This window comes from Alternaria infectoria (assembly GCF_024043175.1).
Source record: "Alternaria infectoria strain BMP 0036 chromosome Unknown scaffold_8, whole genome shotgun sequence".
Taxonomy (NCBI): domain Eukaryota; kingdom Fungi; phylum Ascomycota; class Dothideomycetes; order Pleosporales; family Pleosporaceae; genus Alternaria; species Alternaria infectoria.
Genome location: NW_026250697.1, coordinates 534,262 through 546,043, shown reverse-complemented (window position 1 = coordinate 546,043; position 11,782 = coordinate 534,262). Strand labels below are relative to the sequence as shown.

The 11,782-nt window shown below is 52.9% G+C and overlaps 3 protein-coding genes across 3 annotated transcripts; 2 read left to right on the top strand and 1 right to left on the bottom strand.

Annotated features, from left to right (window-relative positions):
* Positions 1–192: 192 nt before the first annotated feature.
* On the top strand, positions 193–4,068 carry J4E92_005612 (uncharacterized protein; the record flags this gene model as incomplete). Its single annotated transcript, XM_051496991.1, has 6 exons — positions 193–1,069; positions 1,134–1,602; positions 2,307–2,494; positions 2,560–2,661; positions 2,710–3,766; positions 3,834–4,068. 6 exons carry the CDS (start codon positions 193–195, stop codon positions 4,066–4,068), a joined length of 2,928 nt encoding a protein of 975 aa, XP_051352651.1.
* A 3,170-nt stretch (positions 4,069–7,238) lies between these two features.
* J4E92_005611 (uncharacterized protein) lies at positions 7,239–9,067 on the top strand (the record flags this gene model as incomplete). The annotated part of the gene is made up of 2 exons (XM_051496990.1): positions 7,239–8,087; positions 8,141–9,067. The coding sequence occupies 2 exons, from the start codon at positions 7,239–7,241 to the stop codon at positions 9,065–9,067; spliced, it is 1,776 nt and encodes a 591-aa protein (XP_051352650.1).
* A 634-nt stretch (positions 9,068–9,701) lies between these two features.
* On the bottom strand, positions 9,702–10,070 carry J4E92_005610 (uncharacterized protein; the record flags this gene model as incomplete). Its single annotated transcript, XM_051496989.1, has 2 exons — positions 9,702–9,773; positions 9,825–10,070. The coding sequence occupies 2 exons, from the start codon at positions 10,068–10,070 to the stop codon at positions 9,702–9,704; spliced, it is 318 nt and encodes a 105-aa protein (XP_051352649.1).
* Between the last annotated feature and the right edge of the window lie 1,712 nt (positions 10,071–11,782).

The following is an 11,782-nucleotide window of genomic DNA, read 5'->3' as shown; positions in this document are numbered from 1 at the left end:
ACAAGGGTCTCGCGTGATGACGTCACCCTCGTGTTAAGCTTCACAGCTACAACGCAATACAACATCCCTCCTCTCAATCACACTACACTTTTCACTCGTATTAGTTGAACTTTCGACATATCCGCTTCTCAAATTGCTCATTCGAACCCCACAACCCCCATTCACCCGAATATAGCTCTTTCCTGAGCAACGATGGAAGCCGGAGCAGCCGGTGTGCTCTACGCAGCCGAGAACCTCCTGGAGGCCGGTGTAGCTCTCGTCAAGGGCATAACTCATCCGACATTGCCGATCAAGGCAAACCTCACGCGCATATCCTCCGTCCCGCTCCCTCGCTCGCATCACACGGTTTCGGTAGTCAAAGGCCGCGCATACATCTTTGGTGGAGAGACGGAAGCTGGCAACCTCGCAGACAATGACATGCACGTTGTCATCTTGCCGTCGAGCGGTGTTCTCGACGCCGACTACACCAAATACTCAGCCCGCGCGGCAAATGGCCTGGACGATGTACCGAACTCGAGAAGAGGACACACGGCTGCGGTCATTGGGGACAGCATCTACATGTTTGGTGGCGAAGGAGATGGTGTAACAGATGAGAAGGGGCGGGTCTGGGTTTACGATACGATATCAAACACCTGGACCTATCTTGATCCAGCTGAGGGCACGCTGTTTCCCAGCCAGCGAACTGGCCACGCTTCGGCGAGCTCAGACCTCCCAGGCCCCAAGACGACGACGTACGTTGAGAAGGCACCGCAAGCCCCCGCCGATCCTGCGAAACACGTTCCCGAGCCGCCAGAAGCAAATTCATACGGAACCATCTTCGTGGTTGGAGGGCGCGAATGTTCGAGCAGCAATCTTGCCAACGATGCACTTGCGTTCGACGTCAAGACACGAACGTGGACCAACATACCTTCCCCATCAGGTCAGCCTCGGGATGGTGCAAGCCTCGCGCTCGTTGGCAGTCGCCTCTATCGGTTTGGTGGAAAGGGCATCGAGACATTTGCGTCAGGTGCGACCGAGTACGTGGACGCATCACATGTGTGGACACATGCAGAGCGCGGGACTACACCAGGTAATTTCTGACTGTACGAAGTGCATGTGAGACATATACTGACTTCGTACCTCTACCTCTGCAGTGACTAGTGGGTGGGGCTGGGAAGAAGTGAAGCACACCGAAGGTAGCACCGCTACAGCACCGCAGGCGCGCGCAAATGCAGGACTTGTGGGCGTCACCACAGGGCAAGGGCGACACTACTTGCTAGCTGTCGGCGGAGAGACTGAGAACGGAGATTACCTCGACGACATATGGGCACTGCAGCTCGCACCCGAGCGCTCCACGGCCGCAGCGACTAAGGATAACATACGCGCGGGTTTGAAGAGAGATACGCATGAATCGCAATGGGCTGAGGCGATATATCGATACGTAGACACAAAAGGCGAAGAGGAGAAAGAGATCCCAGGAAAGCCAAAGCGAGGCCTCGGAGCGAGGGGCCACTTCGGCATCGCCAAGGGTACAGAGGTCGACGGCGCGACGTGTGTAGTCTGGGGTGGAGTCGATGCGAACGGCAGTATACTAAATGACGGTTGGATGATTACTGTTGACAGGTAGTCCGTCACGTTGTGCGCTCATGGATATAAATGAAGAACTTGGCCGACACGCGTCTGCGACCAACAATGCCTGGCTGTCCAGCACGTGGCAAACCTATGGATCATCACCACTTCTTGCTCTCCACCATACCAGACTGTTCTTGTCTTTCTGACTTTCTAGCTTCCACTCTTGTGTGTGCGCATGACTTTGGGCGAGGATTTCGCACTATCTCAAGCGCCTTGCCGTTGATAGTGCCGTGGAACAGACGCTTGGAGCAAGTATCGGCGCTGCCATGCGCGACCAGGGCAACCGAAACCCCAACAACCTGTCGAAGCCACGCTGCACCACATGTCACCTCGCCTTGGTGGTCTTCGCGCAACGCATTGGATGCTGTCAAGCGGAGTTGGTGCCTTGTAACCATTATCTCGTGGCCGTCGCGATCTTGTTGGTGGGTGGGTACAAAGGTGAAACAACAGAGCTGGCCCAATCAGGAAAGTGGCAGCAACAACACCGCTCTTCCCATTTGATGAAGCAAGTACCCGCTTACAGCGATATAGACAGCCCTGCGAGGGTTTGGGACCTGTTTTAACAGCCACTAGCTACCATCGAGTGGCTGACAGCGGCACGAGGCCTGTAATGACGGGAGGGCCGACCCAGTAGAGTGCCGTTAGTCGACAGGACAGGGCCTGGGGCTTCTAGGCGCTATGCATCCGTTTTATAGGTCATGGGGAGGATGGGGGTTAAGTATATTGCTTGCCCGGGGGCTTGTGCGAGCGACCGAACCCAAAGACGAGTTTACGGGTTACGCTGCGGGTGAAGAGCGCGTACAACAGCAACGGCTGCAGCCAGCTCATTACAATCTTTCGAGGAGCAAAGAAGATTCGGAAGAGTTGTCAATCATGGGTTGGGGTAAGTCACTACCAAGCCGACTGTGCAGATGTACGAAAAGCGCTAAACATATTATGCATCGATAGGTGGAGACTTGACACTGGTGAATGGTTCGCCATTCAGTTGGACCTTGAATGGCCAACACTCGTATCAAATGGATACATGGAAATGGCCAACAATCAACGCTGGTATGTATATCCTTAATCGAAAGGAATACCCCCACTAACCACGCAAAGGCCAGGCATCAAGAGTATACGTCGAGTTTGGGACGAGAGGAAACACCCGCGACGATGCAGGCGAGGCATACTACAGCATTGAAGGAACATCAGATAGGTTTACCGTACTCGGACGGAAGCCTTCGGACTATGCACTCACCATATCTCTGGATGACATGTCGACAAAGCAGAGTTCGAAAGGAGCGAAGGTCGACCTGGGATTCCGGCACAATGCGGCTGTAAACTGGATCATGTCCACTGACGAGGCAGGAACCTGGTGGTCAAATAGCGGTACCTACGCAGATTGGATGCAGCAAAGCATGGGTTCGCTGGCAAACAGAACGCTAAAACACATCTGCATGCCAGGCTCCCACGACGCTGGTATGGGCACATTCAAGCCGGGTACCATCGGCGCACACTTTGCCAACACTCAGACCCAGTATCTGGATTTCTACCAGCAACTCGAAGCCGGCTCACGGTATTTCGACCTCCGCCCAGTGCTCTCAAGAGGCGAATGGGTAGCTGGTCATTACGGCCAAGTCGGCGACATCTGGCTCGGTGGAAACGGACAGTCTCTCGCAGAAATCATACAGCAGATCAACGACTTCACCGCGAAATACCAGGAACTCATCATCATAAATCTCAGCCATACGCTCGACACAGACAACCAGTACAAAGACCTCACGCAAACGCAATGGAACGATCTCTTCACAACACTAAAGCGCATCAACAATCGCTACACCGTCAGCAACCCCAGCGCCACAGATCTCTCCATAAACCGCCTAGGTGACTTCATCACAGATCGCGCCTCCGTTCTCATCATCGCGCAGATACCAGATGATGTGACATTAGGCGACTTTGCATACCAAGGATTTTACTCGGGCCGCAACTTTCCTTTCTACGACGAATACAGCAATAGCAACAATCTTGCTAATATGAAGAGCGACCAGCTAGCCAAGCTGAAGCAGAACCGGAATATCGTCGCGGAGCAAAGCCAGAGGAAAGACATGTTCCATATTTTCTCATGGACGTTGACGCAACAACCGGAGGATGTGTTGATCTTTGATAAAGCCATTATGTTCGTTCCCCTGTACCCTTCTCCGTCTACAAATGCAAGCTTTCTCCGGACACTAACATACCATTAGGAATATGGCGGCCTCCGCTTTCGACGACCTGATAAGCGAGACGTGGAACGCCTTCACACCGCAAAGCTTTCCAAACGTGTTGTTTGTAGATAGTCTAGGGGTCAGGGATAAGAGTGTTGTTTTCCCGTTCGATAAGCCAAAGCAAGGGCTACCAACGAACTCCGATATCGCTGCGTTTGCTGTGGCGGTGAATAATGGGATTGCGGGGAGGAATGGGGTTGTGACTGGGCGATGATAGGGAATGGATGGAGATGTCAAGAGAGTCTTGCATGTCATGATCGAGAAGATACGACGAATCGATACTTCACGTGTGCGATGAATCATGAGTGATCTCATTCCCGACTCTGCTGGTTCTCCTGGTGAAACTCGGCTGTTGGCCATCTACCCAGCCGGCATGAGATGTCGTTGTGCGAGGGACGATCTGTATGGGTACCTAGTATGCCATACACAATCCTTTAGATTGTTGGCCAATGCTTTTGCGTAGAGTTGGCTCGTTCGCCTGATCGAACCGAACTATTGGTATTGTAGGATGAGGAAAGGTTCGGAAAAGTGGAGGTTCTGATAACCAGATCTTTCTCCCGTCTCAGTGGCTTCACGGCCTAGCATTCGAGATGTCGAGAGGCATATCGAACTCGCTTGTATCAGTCTATGATGCATTTGCGCATGAGGATATGTATGACTGGAACAACGATGCGTAGATTGTGAGCATCCATTTGGCGTACTCTTCGTCAGGCCTTCCTGGCATGGTTGGCCTGGTGTGCGCTCTGAAGCGAGATGGTCGCCACAAAATGTTGATAGGAGGCGCAAAAGTCGGTCAAACAGCCATAGTGGATACAGGTAAACGATTTCCGCTCTCTTCTTTCCTGATCGCATCTCGATCTCGGCTGGACGTTACAGTGATCTACATTTGGAATACTGATCATCGCTTTTTCGTGCAGGTACCCGTCGTCGAGGATCTGCGACTGATCAGCAGCGGGGTGCCAACCCTCTGTGCGACAACCAAGTGTGCCGTTCGCGCAGGTTACCGATGCTTGCTTATGGGCATAGAGCAATGTTTGGTTCGATCATCGCCTAATAGTTCAGACATCGTACGACAGAAGGAGGCGCTGGCGGAAGAAAGCATCTATGTTAGTGGAGAGAAAAGGAAGGTGTCTCCTAGCACGTCAGATGCTCAGTTGGACTCTGACCCCTGAAGCGTCATGCAGGTTGACTTTCCAAAGCTACAGCCATCATGCTCATCCTGCAATACGAGTACTTGCGGAACTACGGCATGCGCCAAGTGCCATGGGATGGAGTGGGTGCTTGTTCTTGCTTAGCAAGAGAAGCGATACGGGTGGTGGACGCCTTGCTTCTCCACATAGTTTGCTTGGCTCAACCGCCCCTTGAGGATGCTTGATCGGACGTAAGAGGAGAAAAAGTATACAAAACGGCAGTCAATATTGACTGTTCGGATAGTTAACCGTGCTATCCGATTGTTGCCATTTTGGCAGGGTAAATTACTAACTCCGAGGTGGAGTACAGTGATTGTCTGAGTCGAACAAGGGTCGAAAGTGATCCTTGAGATCCCAGCTCGCGCGGCGTCGGGAAGTGGAAGTTTTCGATTCGCGACCGGTAGTCTACCTGTCGCTGTACTGGCCACAAACGATCATCGCAGCCGTTGAATGCAGTAGACCTAAGATTTGCTAAGGATCGGTCGTGCTGTTGCTTACTCCTCCGCACGAGAAGGGTTTGTCTATCGCAATCTCGTTTCGTCGAGTCAAGCGATCGGGACGAGGCTGAAGAACCTAGTCATCTCAGCAAAAGCTTGTCTCATAACAGAAAAGCAATATATTAAAATAGACTCGGTCTTTATTCCTTGCGATATTCCCGAGGCATATACAGCTCCATTTCTGCATGCCATGGTGGAGTGGAGGTTTTGGAGTTGCTGCCTGAATCAGACGTGCGAGTGGTTAGCTGCATGAAAACGAAGAGGGATACGAGGTCTTCCCGTGCCCCTTGAATCCAATTGCATCGTCGCAAGAGTTTCTGTATCCTGCGCGGCTTGCTACAGTGGTTGCGTGCTGCACGCCACCATCATGTGGCATAAAATTTCTGCGCCGGTAAGCAGTAGTAGTTCGTGATGAGTATTGATAAATCGAGACGTGTGTTGGCGGAAGCAAGCATGCTGTATAGTGCTGAGGGTGGGAGCGCTTAGATGGGCCTCGCTTGACGGCGCACGTGATTGGCTCATCTTGGCCATCGGAAAGCCCACTCGACTCCAATTTTCCTCGGAAGTGCGGGTGCCTGGGCCAGAAGGGCCAGAAGAGACATCCTCCACCGCAGCGGAATTGCGCATCATGCTACCTTTCGCGGCCGAATCTTCATGCAATTGCAAGGCTGTGCGACAGAGACTCGGACTTAAAGGTCTACTTACACGATGGCTTGTTGGTGATGCGGGGTGGATCTCTTATCCCGAACAAGCTCCCTCCAAGAGATGTAACCGTCGGTTGGGCGTGCTCGGCAGCTGTTGCCAATGCGCCAGTGCAGGTCGATGCTTTCGTGGCTCGACGCCATGGCTGAAGGGCCGTCTACTGAGTGCGGCACCGTCAGACCGTCAGACCGATGGAAGACGTCACATTGTCTCGCCCGTGGGGTCCTCCAACAGCTAAGTGATAATTTTCTAGCGTCTCACAGCAACATCATCGCAACGTGTTGAACAGCGACCGCGCGAAACCGATATGCGCCAAGCAACTGGATAGTGACAGGCGGCAGTGGAGACCGGCTGCTTGAATCACTCGATGTTTCGAGCAATTACCGGTCGACAGCCGTCACGTCAGAGGCGTTCAAGAATAACATTTCGGATGGCACTGATAGCAAAACACGTTTCAAACGGCTCGGATCAACAATCACGTTCTATTTTCGCTCCACGACGTGACAGCAATGCGGTTCCTGCATGGCAAAGGAGCGCGTGCCACCAACAACCCATGAGGAAAGCTCCCAATCGCGCATCATGTCCGCCCGAAGCGAAGCCGGCGCCGCGGGTCGAGAGCTTGAATCTGCCAGTGCCAGGGGCCCGCGGCACACCAAGCTTTCTTTTCTACGCTGACCGGCATCTGCAGGCAAGAGTCGAGAGCGCTAGTCGTAACGCGAGTCAACCTTAGCACCAGGCCTTTACGGGGATTGCTGGCTAACCGTCGATCATTCTTACCCTTCATAAGATGATTCTACCCGCATGCCGTGATGACTTTTCTTGGTACCTTCTGTTCGAAGTCCTAATCTTACTTTCTTGTGATCCGTCTTTCGTTCCGGTCCAAGGTCCTTCAGTGTGTCGTCGTTGTTGACTACCACTATCCACTCGCTCATCTCTTAATCCGACTATCAGAACAACTTTAATTCCGTAATTCGAACCGACCGCATTCTTACAACATGCACTACTCCGCGGCTCTCGCTGCCGTTGCAGCCATCACTCCTCTCGTCAACGCCCATGGCACCGGTCTGCCCAACATCATTGGCTTGAACCCAAGGGACCTCCGGGCCCGCGACCTACTTTCTCGCACTGGAGCTCGATTCACCGGAGTTAACGAGCTTCTGCAACCCAAGACTCAGGTCAAGAACAAGGTCGTGGCCCGTCAGGACGACCGCCAGTGTGGTGCGGGTGTCGGCAACTGCCCCGCTGGCCAGTGCTGCTCAGGTGCTGGCTACTGTGGCACAGAAGATGACTACTGCTACTCTCCTGGATGCGATTACGAGCACGGCTCTGGCTGCCCCGAGAACGCCACCCCAGGTGGCACCAACACCTCTTCCATCGCCCGTACCAAGGTCGGCAATGTCGAGTACGGTGGCGCTGGTATCTACGGCTGCACCACGCCCGGCACAGTTGCCATCACCTACGACGACGGCCCACAAAAGGTCTTCACCAGCCACATTCTCGATGTCATGGCTTCCTACAACGCCAAGGCTACTTTCTTCATCACTGGAAACAACATCAACAAGGGACAGATTGACATCACTCCCGAGTTCAGCAGTGTTCTCAAGCGCATGGACTCTGAGGGCCACCAGCTTGCTTCTCACACCTGGACTCACTTGGACCTGAGCGCCGTTTCCCAGCAGGACCGTTACAACCAGATGATCAAGAACGAGATGGCTCTTCGCAACATCGTCGGCAAGATCCCCACCTACATGCGTCCCCCATACTCCAGCTGCACTGCTGAGTCAGGATGCGAGAAGGACATGGCTGACCTCGGTTACCACGTCACATACTTCAACCTTGATACCGTATGCACTTCCTTGATCTCTTGAAAGGGTTCAATTGCTGACACTAGGAACAGGATGATTACGAACACGACAGCACCACCCTCATCCAATACTCCAAGGATGTTTTCCTGGGCAACGTCACCAGCGGTCCCGCCGCCAGCAACCAGTGGCTCGAGATTGGTCACGATATCCATGAGCAGACTGCCATGAACCTGACCGAGTACATGCTCTCCACCCTCACTCAGCTCGGATACAAGGCTGTTACTGTTGGTGACTGCCTTGGTGACCCCAAGGAGAACTGGTACCGCACTGCTGGTGGTGCCGGCTCTGGCAACGCGCCCAACCCCGCCACTTCTGCCGGTGCTCCCGCTGCCACTGGAACCAAGCAGGTTACCCCTGATGCTACTTGCGGTGGTACCAAGGGATACACCTGCTTGGGATCTACCTTCGGCAACTGCTGCAGCGCTGCCGGATACTGCGGTACCACTTCGGCCTACTGCGGAACTGGCTGCCAATCTGGCTTCGGTAACTGCGGCAGCAACGGTGTTGCCCCTACCACCACCACCACTAAGGCTGCTACTCCTACCAAGGCTACTACCTCCAAGGCTCCCGTCGCCTCTGCTGCTGGCAAGGTCTCCACCGATGGCTCATGCGGTGGTGCGTCTGGCTTCACCTGCGCTGGCTCATCCTTCGGTAACTGCTGCTCCCAGTACGGCTGGTGCGGAAGCACTACTGACCACTGCTCCACTGGCTGCAACTCTGCCTTCGGTACCTGCTCTGGCACTGGAGCGTCCGCCACTAAGCAGGCCGCTACTACTACCAGCAAGGCCGCTGCTGCGCCCACCAAGAAGGCATCTACTGACGGATCCTGCGCTGGAACCTCTGGCTTCACATGCTCTGGCTCCTCTTTCGGAAACTGCTGCTCCCAGTACGGTTGGTGCGGAAGCACCACCGGCCACTGCGGTGCTGGCTGCCAGGGTACTTTCGGTACCTGCAACTAAGTTAATCGATTGGTGACTTTCCCTTTCTGTTCCGTTAGAAATAATGCGCCCATATGAGGGGACTGTCTGTACATTTGTATCAACATAGGGCGGAGTTCAGCCTATCAATGACATGACGAGGTCAAAAAAGCAGCGATTCCACGTCCACAACCGTGTTCTCATACAATGAAACTTTTGTACTTCATTAGATTAAAACCACTGCACAAACCTGTATACCAGGTGTTGCGAGTAGGCTGGGGACGACGATTAGATGTAGAGATTCGCGTTATCGAAGCATGAAAAAGCATAAAAACGATCAATACACATCCAACATTCAGTATCTTTTATCTTTTCCCTCATTCGGCCATTCAAGACGAGCTAATCGCAAGATTTGTGACAATGTCGGCTTACTACCACATCACTGGTTCCTGCATCAAAGGCACTGACGATATTTGAGCTGGCCAGCGATTTCATTGAGGAGCGAGTGTGTTTAAACTACCACCAAGGAGATACATGCAAGTTGCTCGTGAGAGCCGTCATCCCAGTCTACACCAGACACTGCAGGTCTAATGTTGATGGACCATGTCCCTCCGAACACTCCATCCTCGTACATTCCTCAACCCGAAATGGGCATCAGAATGTCAGCTATCGTCGTTTACTCGGGGCAAAGGCCGTTCTCGGTCAAGAAGTCGCCGAGAGCATCGACGCACCCAGCGCAGCCGCAGAGCTGAGTCAAGTCAGCGGGAGTGGGAAATGGAAAGACAATGGGAGGAAATACCGAAGGAGCACCACCGGAAACACAGGCAACGACTGCGGCAACGCCAGCGGGTCCGGTTGCAATACCTGCTGCAATGCAGAAAGCGGCACCGACAACAGCAGCGCAGTCGAAGATGCTGCAGTCGGCTTGCTGGGCAGCGAACTGAATGGCACTGGTCATCTGTTGGTTCTCGCGCTTGGCGATCTCGTTGGGAGCGGCGGCAGCGAGGCCAGCAAGGGCGGCAATGGTGATGGTGGAGAAACGCATGTTGATGGGTTGAGGAGGTGTTGAGCGAAAGGCTGGTAATGTAGTGAAGGTAATGATGTTGTGATGTTGAAGCGTGATGAGTACTTTCAGGTCGACTTCTGGCCGTCCTTTATACTTTCTCGTCCTCACCCAGTCCTCTTTCTTTCTTCATCACCGCTGACTTCGACCGGTCAACTCTTCCAGTCCTCTCGGACGCACACAAAGTTATCACTGTCCCGAACTGGATCACTGTCTCGGGGTTGAGAGCCTTCCTGAGCCTATTACCACATAACTGGCTGTCATTTTGCCCACTCAGCGTTCTGCGACTACTCACCGCAGAGCTTGAGTGGCATTCATGAGGTGCACACGGTGTTTCTCGACTGGCAATGACGGTGGTGGTAAGCTGATCGCATCAGGCTTGGAGGTGTTCGGACGTCGAGACACAAAGACAGTGTTCTGGGGGATGACTATGTGCATGCATCAACCGGCATATGGTGTTCGCAGAATAGAACTACTATGATGATTCGTCGTCGTGATGATCTCAAGGACCTTGGCGGGATCAATGTAGTGAAGATCGCCCTAGGTTACACGACAGTTAATATGGCTATATTACTAGCGCTGGCCCGGTCAGACACTTACTAACTTCTTCTCCAGTACATCGTATGTCTTACATCGGCCTGCGGGGGAGGTTCTACTTGCCCCGAAACGGTTGTGGCTGGGGAATCTGCTACCGAAAGCGGCCGAAGTAAGGTTGACCGCACATGCTGGCTGGCCACTCATTGAAGCCATTTGCCCGTACCAGGCGGTCAAAAGAAGATGGGCTGCTTAGTTATCTTGGCTCTCATGCAACCAGCACTTTCATGCAGCCAGCACCCACCTAGGTACCCGCAGCGCCTTCAGCCTCTGCCGTGACTCTAATTCGAATGCCGATCCCATGAAAACAGACTACATCATCGAACTATTTCTATAGTATGCTCGTATAGAATGCGACTTCGCTGTTAATACATTTTTATTGGTAGAGTGAGAGCTAAATTCTTTCTTCGATCGACATTGACATTGCATCCATGAATGTCTTGAACTAAGGTGCCAGGCTACATCATCTTACTCTCGGCCTAGATCTTGGTGAGCACGTAAGGGAAGAGTTGTGTGGAACTACCCTGACGATTAGTGGAGAATGGCAAGTCCCGATGGCATGCGATAGACTGGGCAGTTTCTAGTCTTTGAGTAGTCAGAAACACTGTACTCGCAGAATGAGCAGCCCCACGTGTTCGGCTCGTCGCGCACAACCTATGGTCCATTTGACTCTGTATCCTACCTAGGTAGTCAACAAGGTGTAAGAAGCTGACTTCAAGCGCTCGGTCCACAAATAAGTAAGCAGATCGCATGCGAGAATACGAAAGCACACACCTTTCTTCTAGTCAGCACCTACCCGACGCGGCCGGATAGAGATGATCTCGGAAATGCAAAAATCTGGTTATCCAGAAAATACAGTCCTCCAACTGAGACGGGTGGCAACATCGCTATACTAGGGCCCCACGATACAGTGAAGCGCCCTTCACCCTTCTATATTCGGCTTTCTTACAGTAGAACTACACGTGGAGAGTTGTCTATGTACACACTGCAACATAGGCCATGATAGAACAAGATCTCTAATGCAATACCCAGCTTCGTGAGAAGGAGTTCAGTAGCAGCTAAAGAAGGCCCATTTCCTCACTCTCTTCCTTCCATTGTCT